This window comes from Acanthochromis polyacanthus, chromosome 1 (genome assembly GCF_021347895.1).
Source record: "Acanthochromis polyacanthus isolate Apoly-LR-REF ecotype Palm Island chromosome 1, KAUST_Apoly_ChrSc, whole genome shotgun sequence".
NCBI lineage: Eukaryota > Metazoa > Chordata > Actinopteri > Pomacentridae > Acanthochromis > Acanthochromis polyacanthus.
In genome coordinates this window covers 31,631,224-31,648,069 of record NC_067113.1, presented here as the reverse complement: position 1 = coordinate 31,648,069, position 16,846 = coordinate 31,631,224, and the positions used below count along the sequence as shown (strand labels likewise).

At 42.4% G+C, this 16,846-nt stretch overlaps 1 protein-coding gene and 1 pseudogene across 1 annotated transcript in view; one reads left to right on the top strand and one right to left on the bottom strand.

Moving 5' to 3' along the window:
• Nucleotides 1–6,116, bottom strand: part of gfra4a (GDNF family receptor alpha 4a) — a 221,412-nt gene extending 215,296 nt beyond the window's left edge. The window contains exon 1 of the mRNA XM_022191617.2: nucleotides 5,183–6,116. Within this exon, the coding sequence (XP_022047309.1) occupies nucleotides 5,183–5,225 (43 nt within the window). The 5' untranslated portion in view covers nucleotides 5,226–6,116. The remainder of the gene's footprint in view (nucleotides 1–5,182) is intronic.
• A 4,397-nt stretch (nucleotides 6,117–10,513) lies between these two features.
• LOC127533300 (uncharacterized) lies at nucleotides 10,514–12,723 on the top strand (annotated as a pseudogene).
• The last annotated feature ends 4,123 nt before the right edge of the window (nucleotides 12,724–16,846 follow it).

Genomic DNA, 16,846 nt, shown 5'->3' with positions numbered 1-16,846 from the left:
TCAGCACACATTGCTCAAGTCACCCACCAAAACCAAGGAAATTGTCAGTACAACTTTATGTACTGCATTTATTGCAAGGACAGCAGCCAAAGCATGTCTGGAAATGGAGGTTCTGAGCTGAAATGCACATTTAAACGTTTCATTCCACTGTTTTCCAGCTAACTTCTGGTCAAACACTTGTCTAAATGGGGACTAGAAGCTTCTCTGTGCACTGCCTACTTGTTTGCACGGGGGTTTTAGGGAATATCTGTAAATTTCAGCTCCAGACAGCAACCTAAGTGACACCCTCCACCTCTATACTGCATGTCTGGATAATGACACTCTGAGCTGAAATACACTGAAACACCTCATTTCATTCTTTTCAAACTAATTTTGGTCACATTCTTGTCTGAGTGGAGACTAGTGGCTTCTCTGTGTACCATTTACTAATCTGCACATGACGATCTTAGCAAATATCTGTAAATTGCAGCTTCAGAAAACAACCTGGATTACACTCAACTCTGAAACAGCATGCACATTGATCATGCTGCACCACCTACCAACACATGGAAATTCTCAGTACAACTTTATGCACTGTACTTATTGCAAGGACAGCAGCCAAAGCATGTCTAGAAATGTATATTCTGAGCTGAAATGCACAATAAAATGTCTCATTTTACTGTTTTCAAATTAATATTGGTCATATACTTGTCTAAGTGGGGACTAGAGGCTTCTCTGTACACAGTTTACTATTCTGTACATGGGGCATTGAGGGGATATCAGTAAATTGCAGCTTCAGAAAACAACCTAACTTACACCCTCTACCTCTAAACTTACACATCAGTCATACCGCACCACTCACCAAAGCAACCAAATTCTAAATATTAGTGCAAGGGAGTGAAGCAAAGCATGTCTGGAAACTGAAATTCACATTAAAACACCCCATTTCATTGTTTTTCAGCTAACTTGTGGTCATACACTTGTTCAAATGGAGACTAGAGGCTTCACTGTGCACAGCTGCCTTGTACTGCTATTTATGGTCTACACATGGGGTATTTAGGGGATATGTATAATTTACAGCCTCAGAAACAGCTTAAATTACACTCTCTGCCTCTAAACTGCATGTCTCTGCACAGACATTGGTGATGCTGTGCAACCTACCACCGCAAGTCAGTTATCAGTCTGTAGGAAACACAGACATATGATACAATGCCCAACACACACTTTTTTTGGCTGCACACCTTTATTGCAAAGTGTGCAGCCAATGGAAAGAAGGGGAACTGACAAGCTGAGTTGAAATGTCAAAAAAGCACAATTTGTCCAAGAAATTAGCCTATGCATGGCAGGCCAAGCAGCACCCCTCCCAGCAGTGTTTCAGTACCAGACAGCAGCAAACCAAAACAGCAGGGAGTCAGAAATAATTTTAAAAAATGTACCAAAGATTAGCAAACATGAACTAACTTTTACTACCATTAAGTCTGGACAGGGATATCCGGATTAAGATTTTTGTCCCCATGAGCCATTTAAAATTAAGTATCTGTCTATACCATGTCCCAATTTGATACCGTTTTCTTTAATACACACTCAAGGTGCAATAAAGTTATTACAGTCAATCCAGTGTATATGTGCTAACATGACAAAACAACTGAACAGCTCTGCAAGCATTAGGAAAAAAACAAGCTGTTGCTGAATATTATATAAGTGGTCATGAACCTCACTGTAAAGCTCAGGCAAAGCTCCCAAACACATCAAAAACCTGTATTCCCCCCATGCATGTCAGAAAACGTGTTGTAGAATAGCTGGAGCACCCCATTATGCCACCTGCAGGACCATCTTACTGCAAACCAAGAAGGTAGTGATTCAGACAACGGGCAGATTCTGTCAGCAAGGAGAGAGCATTGTGGGGATTTAGCTAGCAGCGGGCACCATGACAAAGACTTCAGTGATGCTTAATGACCTCCAGCCAGAACTTACACATTTCAGACAAAGCAAAAGCTTCAACATCCCATTGGCAAGTAGAACTGAGCCAACATGTGCTCAATCCTGTGCTATCAATTAATTGATTATGGATTAATAATGGTGTGCATTATTGACTAAAGTTCATCAAAATTTGCATCTCTACCATCCCTCCACATACCTCAACTTCATTATTTGTCCCTTGAAGGGCAATTCGTCATGCAGCAGTTAAACAAGCATTTACAATGAACAAACAGTAAAAACAAATTTCAAAAACGTAAAAAAAAAACCACAATGAAAACATCTTGCGCTCTCCCTTTACGTTAGCAAAGATCAAGTTTAGGTTTTGCGCTAAAAAACACCTTGATCGGCCCGATTCCGGTCTTTGAGATTGAATCGAGTTATTCCTCGTCCCAGATCATGCTTTTGAAAAACAACAACTCAAAAATGCAAAACATGCATCTGCATTCCTTCTTCCGGTCTGCAGATATTTCCATTATTGTATACAGAATAATAACTGATAAAGTAAAATGTAGTACGGGGGAGGGGGGTCGAGACTTACGCATGAATTCCATTCCTATGGTATAGTGATAAAAACACTGTACAATAACGTATTCATCCGCTCCGCTCGCCAACTTATTCCCACGCGAAATTTGTTTTAACATCGCAATCGCCATACGTTGGAATAATGGAACAAGACTTTCTTAAAGTTATTTTTTGGCTTTATTCGACAGGTTAAGCTGAGACGCAGACAGGAAAGCAGGGAAGACCTGCAAAAAAGGGCCGTGACCTGGAATCGAACCCACGCTATCTGGGCGCCCCAACAAGACTTTCTGAAACGCCATAGGTTGAGGACATCGCTAACCGAAGACCTACTGTATTTGCGGCACAAACTTCTGGGTACACCTAAGCAAAAAAGTTGGGTGCACCAGCTCAACCAGCGTAAAAAGTTCCCATTTCTGTGCAGTTTTTTTGTATTTTTTCACACTTTCTTTCCATCACAAACTCATTCTGGTAAAAACACCATCTTCAAGCTGACATTTGTGTTTGAGATCATCGCCACTTGAAGAGCCACTTACTACCATGTATGTAAGACCATTCACCATTTGCAAAAAAAAAGAAAAAACCTTCTGCCACATCGCAAATGGAGAGGCGGGGTGTGTTCATTCACTCCGTACCACTTAGAGAAGAACAACATGCGGACGAACCTGGTCAACTAATTACGGTAATGATTGCAAAATGTTCCGAGCGGTGCGGGCAGATAATCACTGAAGCATCACAAGACTGAGCAGTGAAAATGCTAATTTGAATCCTAAGTAAATGGATGCTTGTTTTTGTCCACCCCCCATTTCCCCACCCCTCCACCCCTCCACCCCTCCATCCATTCCTCCTTGTTGCACAAGACTTTAGCCCTGCAAGTTAATGAAATGCCAAAACGCAGCACGCTAATCGGGCGTTCATCCATTTCACACACCACACATCATCAGAGAGAGAGACGTTCATTAGATGGGATGGGTATTATTGCAGCCTCGGACACCGTGGGGCAGTTCTTTTTGAAGCTCGGTTTAGGCCTTGCAAGTTTCTGTTGCATGAAAACAGAGTCTACGAACACACGAGACACTTGGGCCAAACTAGTCCACCTTAAAGCTCATTTTTGCAGCTCTCGAGGCTCGTTCCCACCTCGGTCCGACTCCAACCGACCACCTTCCTCTGCCTGAACGCTGTGAAATCCCCCCTCCGCCTTCCCCCGTGTGGCTGATGGACGGGATCATGAGGCCCCGGCTGAGAGACTCTGACACATCTCTTTGACAAGGTGAGAATATCTGCAGAGAAAAGACGAGGAGCGACTCCCTCTTCCCTCCCCCCTCTCTCTTTTTTTCTCCTTCCACTCCATTCCACACATCGCGCCGCCACTCACCCACCCGGCTCATATCTTCAGTGACAGCGCAAGTGTGGTGACACACGTTTTACATATGATGTGAAAAGTGAGAGCAGACAGCGGAGTCGGTTTGAGCGGGAGGTAGTGGAGGGGACAGAAGAAGTATTAGCCGAAGTAGTAGTGGAGGTGGGTGAACATCTCTTCCAGGAGCACCACCACCACCACCCTCTTTCCTTAAATTTCTTTGCCAGTGCACTCCCAGCATGCACGGCTGTCAGCGTGCACCTCGAGAGTGGCTGAAATCACAGCTGCAGCGAAAAAGGAAATGGAGTCGGAGACGTAGAGCTGTCATCACTGAGGCTATAAATCTCACAAATACAAATCCCTCCATCTGCACGTCCTGTTTCGCAGCCCGCGTTCACTCTGCGGGGCTTTTTTTCCTTTCTTTTTTTTTGCTTTCTCCGTGGAAAATTGAGCAGAACAAGAGTGCAGTGAAACCAGGAGGGCAGGTTTTTTTTGTTGCATGTGTGAATGTGACAAGCAGAAAAGAGCACTGACATTGAAAATGACTTGCACCACCTGGTACAATGAAGAGAGCAGTGTGTGTGTGTGTGTGTGTGTGTGTGTGTGTGTGTGTGTGTGTGTGTGTGTGTGTGTGTGTGTGTGTGTGTGTGTGTGTGTGTCTGCAGTGCTGGTGGTCATTGCTCATGAATCCACTGTTTGATTTGATCATAGACTCCACTTTGACTGCTTATTATGCACACATGCACCGTCGCTCCGCCTCCACCACACGCACGCACACGCACGCACGCGCACAACACGATTCACCTGCAAAGCCAGGTGCACAGGCGCGCACACACGCTCACAGTTTGACACACACTTGTCTGCATAGGCATTTTCACAGCCGGGCAGTTTTTGGTTTTTTTGGGTGGCATTTTTTCTCGCTTTTTGTGCGAATCTTTCCCCCACATGCATCCGCTGCTGGTACATTTAAATGCATGCAGAGTAGAAAACGGAACGCTGCCTGCAGCTTTACACAGAAAAAATAAGAAAAAAAACCCAGAGAAAACACACATAACCATCTGAGAGAGCAAATGTGGCCACAGCAGAGTCCCGCCGCTCCGTTCCTCTCATCCAACACCTCAGCACGCTTCACACAGGCGGACATCTGAGCGGGTTTTCAAGACATGAATCTCACAAATCTCTCCTCTTCCCCCCTTTTCCCCTCTCCAACACATCGTGCAACTTTGACCAAAGCGAGCGAACGAAAGGGGGGGGGAAGAAAAACGAGCAGGACAGGAGCTGCAGCAGCATCCAAATCAACAACCAATTCTTTAAAAAACACAAACTGCGTTTTTATCAACTTACCGATGAGAGCCAGCTGCAAAAAGTACAGTCCGAGGAAGTCCATAATGGAGATGAATTCAAATAGATGCAATCCCGGGGCGAGCGGTGATGAGGATGAGGATGTGCAAAGGAAGGGGGTGGGTGGGGGGGAATAAAAAGCCCTCTGTTTGTTGGAAATTGGCACCGCAAATTTTGAGGAAAAAAAAAGAAAAAAGGGAATACAAAAAGAGAAGAATCGCAGCTATTTCTCAAGTGGTGACTGGCCACTTGCGCGGACGCAGGAATCCACAGCAGTGCGTGAAAAAGCAGCAGCGGAGCGCAGCATCATTTTTTAACAGTCAAACTTTTTGTCGTAGAGGATGAGAGAGGAGGGAGAGGGGGAAAAACACCCGGGTGGGTTGCACCAGATCGAGCCGATGTTTAGAAGGTGACGAGAAGGGAGGAAGAGGGAGAAAAGACCGTTCCTGTAACGTGGAGGGAGGAAAAAATATAAATCTGAGAGAAAAATCCCCGTTCCGTCCGTGCGTCCTGCTTCCTTCTTTCGTCTCCACCTGCGCGCCGTCTGGAAAAACTGCGTAATTTTTTTTATTTTTTTTTTTGCTTTGCGCACTCCGACCTGCGATTCCCCCACTTCAGCGACCCCACAGGAGGAGGAGAAGAAGAAGATGCCCAGCCCCGGCTTCAGAGAGAGAGAGAGAGAGAAAAAGAATCCAATCTTGAGCAAAGTTGAAATAGGACAATCGATAGGCTATTTCACCGTGCCATAAAAATGGAAACAACAAAGCTGCGTAAAATGGTGCATAGTCTGAATGGGCGGGTAGAGGCAGAGCCACACTGAAAGTAGGTTATTCACTTCCCCCCAAAATATAAGAAAAATAGAAGGAAAAGTCATTGATTAGGAGAGGATCTTTCAGGGGCCCCTCCAGAGGAAGCAGAGCCAGGCTGACTCACTGTGCCTCTTAATGGTGGAAAATGAAGAGACCATCTTGCAGCCAGCATGGGCTGTTTGAGGCTACCTGCTGTCTAATGTGCTCCCGCTGCTCTCCTTTTCAAAGCAGAACAAAGAATCATTTATTTTGATCTGGGTTTCGGGGACAGCAGGCCCTGATTGACGCTCCACATAAGCTGCACTGTTATTATTTTGTCTTTTTTCTATTTTAGCTACAAGAAATTTGTGAGCCACGAGCCCAGAATAATTGGATGAAGCTCCATAAATCATGAAGAATATTCAAATGGGAGATACTAACAGCTGTTGTGGCTTTTGTGCCATTAAACTAGGGGTGTGAAACATGCGGCCCGTGGACCAAACGTGGCCCACTGGAGGGTCCAAGTGGGACGACTTTGTAAAGTGTAAAAATTACAGAGAAGACATTAACTGCAGATTGTAAATTCGTAAAACTATACATTCTAAATAATTTCCTGACCATGACAAGTTGTTTTGATCATCAAGTAAAATACTAGATTGTTCTTTTGTCTTTTTGTGTCTCTTTTTTGTAATATCTTGTAGTGCTTTTGTTGTTTTTTTGTCTGACTTTTGTCGTTTCTCTTGTTTTTGTCATTTTGCTTCTCATTTTTGTCTTTTTGTGTTTCTTTTTGTCTCACTTTTCTGTGTAACTTTTGTCATTTTGTGTTTTGCTTTATTCATTGTTTTTTGTTTTTGTTTTTCGCATATGTTTGTCTATTTTTTTTGTTTTGTTTCTCGCTTTTGTGATTTTTTGTCCCATTTTTGTCTGTAGTCCATGTTTTTGGCGCTTTGTAAGTTTTTTGTCAAATTTTTGTCTTTTTTGTTTTGTTTCCCGTCTTTTGTCTCATTTTTGTCATTTTGTTTCTCATTTTGTCATTTTGTGTGTCATTTTCTCATATTTTATCTTGTTTTTGTATTTTTTTATCTATTTTGTCCGACTTTTGTTGTTTCTCTCTTGTTTTTGTTGTTTTGTTTCTCATTTTTGTCTTTTTGTTTCCTTTTTATCCCACCTTTTTTTGTCTTGTCATTTTGTGTTTTGCTTTATTGATTGTTTTGTGTATCGTTTTTGTCATTTTGTATTTTTTGTCTCTCTTGTGGTGTCTATTTTTTTTGCTGTGTTTCTCGCTTGTGTCATTTTTTGTCGAATTTTTGTTGTTTGTCCATTTTTTGTGGCTTTGTAATTTTTTCGTCAAACTTTTAATCTCTGTGTTTAGTTTCCTGTCTTTTGTCATTTTGTTTCTTTTGTCTTGCTTTTGTTGGTTCTTTTTGTCTTCTTTGTCATTTTGTGTTTTGCTTTGTTCATTGTTTGTGTATTGTTTTTGTCGTTTGTCTATTTTTTGTCATTTTGCGTCTCGCTTTTGTCATTTTTGTCCCATTTGCGTCAGTCCATTTTTTGCCACTTTGTAACTTTTTTTGTCAAATTTTTGGTTTGTTTTTTGTTTTGTTTCGTGCCGTTTGTCTCATTTTTTGGTCATTTTGTTTCTAGTTTTGTTGTTTGCCGTCTCATTTTTCTGGTATTTTGTCATGTTTTTTTTTTTTTTTTGTCTTTATGATCATAAAGTAAAATACTATATTGTTTAGTTCCAGATACCTGTGACTAAACGTTTTGTGTCACTGTAGACACGCTGTGATCTGTAAATTTTGATGTGTAAACGATAAACTGAGGAATATCGTTGAAATTGAACTCATTTTTCTTTAGAAAGGTTGCTCATGATGTTTTGTTAAAAGATAATTCCTTACATGTGAACATGTTTGCATGAAAACAAAGGAATCATTTGGATTTGTGGTTATTTGAGATTAAACTGGGCTGAATGTGGACCTGAACTAAAGGAGTTTAACATCCCTGCATTAAACTCACACTTTTGTGCAGTTGGGAGCTGATTCTTGGATTTATTTTTTACAGCATCTTAGGGACACTTTCATCCAAAAAGCCCTTGTTTGTGCAGTATATGTTTTAAAAAAAAAGGTTGACACCAGTGGAAACGTGGGAAGGATCACTCTCGGGTTTGTAAAGAATAAGCTGCTCAACCTTAGACACTACAAACTTCTTTTCAGCGTTTCGAGTCTCTTTCTTAAAAAAAGCGAGTGGGCAGCCTGCTCCTCTCAGGATTTGCTTACACCGAGACAGTGGGAAGGGTTGAGAGGGAACAGAAACCGCAGGAGGTGAGATGTTTCTACCAGGATTTGTTCTCTGAGGCCGACAGCATTTGTTGCTCAGAGGATGCCAGAGCTTGATTTTCATATTTTTCCACTTTGCTTTTTAAAACTTTCATTGCATTTGCAGAGATTTATCTATAGCCCAGAGCCATTTTTAATTACTTACTGCTCACAAAGTACATGTACAATATGCTATCAGTAGCAGAATTAACTTGCAGCGAGCAAAAGAAAGGGAAAGTTTGGAAAAAGTTTCAGCGTTTAATAAAAATAAATGTGATTTGTTTTCAGTAGGAACTTAAATATGTCAAAACTGAAAATTTGTGAAGAAATTTTGAGTGCAAATTCAACCTCAGCAGGTTGATATATCCTGTTATAATTACACATAAGGTCTAATTTATTTAAGTACATTATATTTTGAAAAGCCAGCATATGTCAATGGGGACTTTAAATGCACTTTTTAAAAAAAAAAATTGAAAAAAAAAATTGTACGATGAATCGCTCCTAAAAGTCACATTATATCAATTCTGATCGAGCCATATATTTTTAGACATATGAGTTTTCTTAATGTCATGGAACGAGTTAGGTGCCGAAAATTGCGTCTGAAGAATTTATTATTTATTTATTATTATTATTATTATTATAATTTATTATTAATATATATTACTATAATATACATAAAGTTTAAATGATATAAGTGCATTTTGTTTTGAAAAGTCAGCTAATCCACAAGCCCTGATCAGTACCTTTTAATAAATTGAACTTTTACTTTGAAAGTGCATCAATCAGCCAATCAGCTGTGAGGCACTGGTTGCTTTCAGTGAGCAGAGCAGGCAGACTAACGGATCAGACCCTCAAACAAATGGTCACAGTTCAAAAACTATAAGTCATATCAAAAATTGCTTTCATCATGTGAAGCGGAATCTTGTTTTGAACAATCTGATGTATTTTCATGCCTGTACTTTGTTTCTTTTCCAGATTTTGTGGAAAGTTAAAGAGATTCAGCGTTTTATGATTTGGAGCTTTGATACAATGGGAGCTAATGAGAGTTTTGGTTTTCACACACTGAGCTCTGAGGCGATTTATGGAAAAATTACAAATACTACAGCAATGACAGTCACACTGGGTGAAAGAGGACAAAAATGCCAACATTTATATGTATAAATTGTTCCTGTCGAGGTGACATTGTGAGAAGGAGATGAGCTCAAAAAATATAGTTGGTCAAAATTTGGAGGGAATGTGAAACAAAATTATGGATTTTCAAAAGATTCATCAAACTTAAACTGAGACTTCATAAAAAACACAAAAGATATCCAAATACATCTTAAGACAGATATTGTTCAAAGCCTTGTGACCTCTACAAACTTCAAATGGAGCTTCTACTGTAAAACTTGCCAAAGCTACAGGGTTCCAAAATTGGCTGGTTTTGGCATTTGTCCGGCTGACTTCTAATTCATTTTAATGGGAATTTTTAATGCAGTTTTTTACGAATTTTGTAAAACCGTGCGACGAATCTCTACCAAAAGTCATAGCACACCATTCCTGATCGAGCCACACATATTGATATCCAACTTGTATGAGTTTCCTTAAAGCTGCGAGTTAGAAAGTCGGAAGAATCTATAATAAGAACAAGCCTGAGGAATGGTAATAAATGTGCTTCAGTGCTTACGTATCGCCACAGTTAATGAGTCCCTGCCAGAGATAGCAGCAATTATTTAGGTAGTAAATTTAAAAAAGTGATGATTCGAATACAAAATGGGAAGCTGTTGTCAGTCGCAGCTCTGTTTGTGTTAAAACAGGTGTGGTTTTACACAGAACTCCTGCCAAGTGTGGATTTAACGGGAGAGAAAGCAAAGAAAGTGCTTTCAACTGTAACACTGGAGGGGAGGAGGGAAGAAAAGTCTGAGGTTTGGATCCTGGCGCTTCTCCAGCAGCGCTTCCACTCAGCAGCTGCTACAGTAACCGCCTTGCTCAAGGGCAAACTGGCAATCCTCATTCGGGGGGGTCTTCAGAACAGTGTTATCAAAGATCAACCCTTCTGCTTAGAGCCACAACAACAGGAAAAAAAAAGACGGCATATTGATTCCCACCTCTGCCCTCTGAAACCTCCTCCCTGCTTCAGATCGAATGCGGCTAGAGGAATATCTTCTGCCTTCCTGCTTTTGCTCTGAACGGAAAAAAGAAAAAGCCGCCTTGCCCTTAAAATATTTGCTGATGCCATAAGCCAGGAGAGTATGTGGGACAAGCTCCCGCTGGGTTTTGCCATAAAGCCGGTGGGAGAGTCTTACCACGGGCTGATTGAGAGGTGTTAATGCATTCAAATTAATGCCAGCTCCTGAGTTGTTGTTTTGTTTAGTTATTTTTTCTTCTCCTGGATGTCTGCCTACTGATAGACAGTCTTGCTGAGACACACGGAGAGAGAAATTAGAAGGTGAGGCGGAGAAGGGAGAGAATGAAAAGTAAAAAAGCAGCAGAGAGATGCTGCTGAAGCTGCTGCTGCACCACCACCTACACATCGTTGTGTCAGTGTGACTCGACGATAGCGATGCAGCCACTTTGTAGTCCCGCTATTGACCGGCGACAGAGCTGAATCAGACGCCAGAGCGGCTTTCAAGGCCGTAGTACATAAACAATGACTCGCTGGGCAATAAAGCTACGGTTACATGATAATGACACAAGGCCGACTGCAGCACAGCCTCTGCTCTCTGTGATCCTCAGAGCTGCCGTTTCAACAACATTTCTCTCATCTTCTCACTTAACTGTCACCACGAATGTGTCTGGGTTGTTCCCTATCGGCGCTCAGAGTTTCTGCATTCTTACAAGTGCTTCAGATTGTAATTTATGATATTTGTGATATATTATTAACTACCAAACTCTCATTTTCAAGTTGAGACTAACATTATAGAGCTTTTTTTAAATTATATTTTTTTGGCATTTTGCCATTATAAGAGCCAGATTCTTGCCTTATTGATGGCATTGTGTCCCAACCACTCTGCAATGAGGCTGACCCCGTAACAGATGCCTGTTTTGGATGTCATTAGCTCATTAAATGGCCCCTATCATCATACCTTTACACCTGGTCCAGTAAGAACCTCCTTCATGTTCCGGTCGGCTCAGTAGGAGCATCGTTAGCTCATTTAATTGCCATAATTTTGCACCTACAAAGTAGAACAGACGTCCAAAGTTGGATGATGTAGTGGTTGGTATATGTTAGCTAAGCTTCTAAACTAAGTCTGGGACCACAATTATAGTTTTGTTTTCTTCCACTTAAGTCTAATTTTGCCTTTCGCATTGAGTAGCTGTTTTTGACTCTGCCTGGAAGATTTAAAGCTTGGATTTACCAGCATGCCATCCTGCTCTGAGTCCTGTGGCCCCTGTTGGTCTATGCAGTCCCAATGACAACAGTTGAGTCCCTAGAAAGGAAGATCAGTGGCTTTCTTCGGAAGTGGCTGGGCCTCACACGCAGTCTCACCAGCACTGCACTGTATGGGACGAGTAACACCCTGCAGCTGTCCTTCAGTGGCCTCACGGAACAATTCAAGGTGGTGCGCACCAGGGAAGCCCTACAGTACAGGGACTCCAGGGACAGCAAGGTGTCATCAGCCATCATTGAGGTGAGGATGGGACGGAAACGGTAGGCTGAGAAAGCAGTGGAGTTGGCAGAGTCACGCCTGAGACAAAAGGCTCTGGTGGGCACCGTGGCGACAGGCAGAGCGGGCTTGGGCTACTTCCCGAAGCCTCTGGTCAGGGGCTTGTGGCAACGGAAGACACCATCTACTCCAGCAAAAGGTCCGAGCAGGCGTGGAGGAAGAGCGGCTGAGCAGGGCGGCGGGACTCCAGCAGCAGGGAGCGTGGAGAAGATGGGAGAGTGCACTGCAGCGCAGGATCACCTGGTCAAATATCTTGCAGGCAGATGTCCATTGGGTCCGCTTCTTGGTGCAGGCTGTCTACGACGCCCTGCCAAGTCCAGCAAATCTTCACGCCTGGGGGAAGAGCAAGACATCTTCCTGCCTTCTTTGCTCTGGAAAAGGCTTGTTAGAACATCTTCTCAGTTGCTGCCCAAAGGCTCTGGCGGATGGTCGCTACCGTTGGCGCCATGACCAGGTGCTTAAGGCAATTGCTGAGAGCTTACTCTCCACTATCAGCGCATGCAAACACCATCATGCTCCAAAGAAGGCAGTGGGTTTCATCAAACCTGGACAGAACCCCCCCCAGGCACCAACTGACCACAGGCCTCCTTCACACAGTCACTGACTGGCAGTTGCAAGTCGAACTGGGAAAGCAGCTGAGGTTCCCCCAGCACATTGTAGCAACAAGTCTCCGTCCAGACATGGTCATTACCTCCAAGGCTTCAAGACATCTCATCATACTGGAACTTACGGTGCCCTGGGAAGAGCGTATTGAGGAAGCCAATGAGAGGAAACGCTCTAAGTACATCCCGTGACGGATGAGAGACCACAAGTTTCTGTATTTCAACTGTCACTCGCTTTCTGAATAAGTTTAGGAAAATATCACACTTTTGTTTAGAATTTTTACATGCTAGCACTTTGGATAATGCTGGTCACTAGAAGCATTGGGTTAGAGTTCCAAAAATATTTTTTCTTGTAAATTACAACCCTTGTTTGAAGCTTTCCGTTCATTTTCTGGGTTACCTAGGTGACAGTGACAATTTCATTTAGCAGACGCGTTTATCCAAAGCGACGTACATCTGAGAGTACGTACAAGTCAACTTAGAAACATATTTGTTACAAACAAATGTAATCCAGCAGAAAATGCATTCCCCTTAAAGCATAATTGAGAATACTGAAGAGTTGTATATCTGCATAATTTTGTGGGGACTGATCTCATGAAGCCAGTGAGGAAGAGCCTTAAAATTGCATTCGTTCTAACAGCCAGCAGGGGGAGACTCCAGTGGTTGAAAAAAGAAGTCAAATTAAATAGAAGTCTATGAGAAAGTCACACTATAGCTCACCTGATATATTATTTCAGTAAAGACTATAGTTTACAGCCTCAATTGCTAGTTTCAAGTCTACTTGCGTGGTTTTGATCGTAAATAACACCAGTTCAGCTATCAACTGGATGAAATTTAGAAAGAAAATATGTTCATTATATACAATACATCATTAACCCATAGACAACTCGAAAGAACCTTAAAACTGCATTCTTTCTAACAGCCAACAGGGGGTGACTTTTCTAGTTGCAAAAACATGTCAAAATGTACAGAAGTCTATGAGAAAATGCTCACATTTCTCACTTGATTTGTTACTCCAATAAACATTTTCCTGGTGTGTTTGTGGTCTCATTTGCTGGTTTAAAGTCTCCTTCAACACAGTATGATGTTCATTTAGTAAACTATGATCCTATTTAGAGAAAAATAGACAATTAGCACAATATAATTTAGGGCGTGGCTGCCTTGTGATTGCCATGTCGCTACTGCATTGCTGATTCGAATTCTCAATCAGATCCTCTTCTTGCTTGTCATGTCTGTTTTTAGAACACCAAAATGGCCAAATTCTAGGCTCAAAAAGGCAGTCTACAAACCAATAACTGACCTAATGGTGGCCACATCCATCTTTTGTCCTTTATTTTCTGTGGTCGCCCCACATTTTATGGCCTTTAATCAACATCCATCAAGTGAAAACTTCGTATTTGTAGGTGAAGGTGCTGCTGGACTACAGTTTCCATTGGTCTCGCTCTGCCACTTTTTTAATATATGCTTTTTAATAGCAAGTTTTACTTCAGTTCGGCTCATAACGCCACATTTGCTCCCCTCGGGTGGAATTACAGCAGAAACAACTGACAGTCTGGACTGACGGCACTTTCCTGGCCGTCACACTGATTTTGTCCCGTTTTCAAATTCTGTCCCTGCTGTGGGCAATATAATCAAGGCACAGTGCTACAAAACAATCCCCGTGTGTTATAGCCTTTAAAGGCGGTGGAGGCTTCGCTTGTGAGCAGTGATGAGATCTGAGTGGAATGAAACTCAGCATGTCTCATTTGATGTCCAAGTGCAGTCTTTCTTTTTTTTTTGTTATTTTTTTTAGCGCTGAGAGTTGATAGAATTCTATGAAAAGCATAAACAGAGAACTCGATGTCCTGAAAATCTCCCCGACTATTAATGTGAACTGTATTTCAATCTGAACTTCCGAATCTTAAAATGTATTGCCTGGAGACGGGGGGCAGTAGCACATTCATTTAAGCCACGTGCTGAGGAACAGTTCTGAAGTATTTGGATCTGAGTAGGTGGCAGCTTCTGCACAGCTCCAGCTGAGATTTACTTGACATCTTGTCACATCTATAGTCTTCATATGTTTTTGCCGTCGAATCCATATGATGAGGTGTTGAGCTGCTGATGGTGTCTGTCTGCATATATGACATCTCTTGGATGTCTGTCCATCAAAGGAGAGGTTCTGTTGTTCTTGCTAACATTTACTTCCTGTTTTATTCCCTGTAAATGATCTCTTTATCATATTTCAGAGGTTTACTATGTAGGCAGCACGCTATTCTTTCTTCTTTTGCCTCTCAGTCAACAGAATCCATGCCATCAACAACCCTTTTCCATTCTTCTCTGTCCTGGACCAGTCTTTCCGATTCTTTCCACCTCTCTTACACCATGGTGTCTTTTTTTTGTCTTCCTCTCGATATTTCCCATTGCAAGTTCTCTTTTAAAGCTGTTCCTGCTGTATTTGCACAGTCTTTTCTTGTGGTACGTGTCCACAGGGGTGTTTTTTGTCGCATGGAAACACGCCACATCTAAATATCGCATGATTGCTATGTGGCACTAGTCTAGCCGCGCTAGACAACCCACGGCAACAAATTTAATTCTCTACCAGGGTGGGTCTAGTTACCCTCGGTAAGCCTCAAGGCTGGATGCTCCTAAAACTGGCCGACGAATCACCATGAAGTGTAGAGTCAAAAGGCGGGCGTAACTAAGTGACGACAGAGGCGCGACGATTCTGACAGAAACAACCGGAAACAACTAGCCTAGCCGCGCTAGACAACCCACGGCAACAAATTTAATTCTCTGCCAGGGTCGACAACAGTCGTTGCGCTCCATTAGCACCGACTCTGAATAATCTTTCTGTTAACATGTCTGTAATATACTTGAGCTTCACCCATTGACTGTATAAATAAGGCTTCACCGAACTACCGCATCCTCTGATTTCCGGCGCTCTAGGAACTACGTCAGCCTATTCGTTGCGCTGATTGGTTGTATACCTACCCAATTGCTGCAGAGTGATTTGAAAGACAACCTTTTAGCCCACCTCCCTCCCTGTCAAGAGTTCCTAGACCCTTGCGTCTTCAAACCTGGGTCTAGCGCGGCTAGGCTAGGGTGGCACTAGATGGTGACATGACAGCCCTTCAGACGTTCAGTCCAGTAGAAACGCTGAACCAACATGGCGGCTCGGTCGCAAACTTTCTCTTTTATTACATAAACACTTCAGTGAAAAGTGATATTTCTGTGCTGTTATAATCAAGAAAAGTAATATTTTACAACAATTATGTAGGGTTGAATCTCGAAAATATAAGTTACTCTGGTAAAATCACAGCATAAATGACACTACAGGGTCCTAACTGCAATGTTTAGTCTTTTTAGGTTACTTTTATAACACAAATCTAATCGTTTCTACTGGAAGCCACTTTTGGTACCATTTTAATAATAGTATATAAAAAAGACTTTTCTTGACTTAACTATTGTCTAAGTTGCATGTTTGTGAACATGTGGAGGCTTAAAACCTCCAAACTGTATTCCCAAACTGGCGACGGCTCCGGTCGCAGTTTATTTTAACTGAACTTTGGCTGCAAAACGTGTGTTGCTTGTGTGAAAGCCTCAGGTGCAGTCGGAATTGAAAATAACGTCCTCGCTCTGCACATTGTTGCACTGGGTCTGGCGAGGAAGCAAGGTTAGGCTGCGACATTAAAAGTCTGCGCTCTAACAGGAGCCATTTTCTATCATGAATACTTTAAGGGTAAACTGTTGCATTTGAAGACCCAACTTTTACCTGCGATGGAGGATTTTCCCCGGACTTCTTTAAGGTAGACTGACCACAACCCTGATTAGAGTTTGTGTTGCATTTGCACTGCAACTTGTCACCAGCAACAATAAACCCTCCTCTGAAGATGAAGCTGAATTTGAGAAGGCCTGCCTGCAGCGGTGCCAGCGTACTGCAGCATCAGCTCGCTGCTCGCTCGAGCTGTAACCAGAAACTGGCAGGAAAAAAACAAACAACAACAAAAAAAAAAAAAAAGCCAGGCTGTGCCAAACGAGGCTGTCTGGGCTGTTCGAATCGGGCCTGTGGTGTAATTACAATCATATCTGGCCATCGCAGCGGGCAGGTGATGAGACAGACGCGTCCAAAAAGAAGCGAAGAAAGATCCTCGTACGCCCTTGTGGCCGTTTTCCTGATGTGTTTGTGGCGGCATATTTCAGATGCACAGCGAGGATGCGTGGAAATGGATAAATCAATGAGGCCATCTGGGGAGAGGAAGTCAAGATGAGGAATGGTTTAACGCTGACGTTCATTCGACAGTAGCCTCACAGACCTAATTATTCCATTCATTACCGA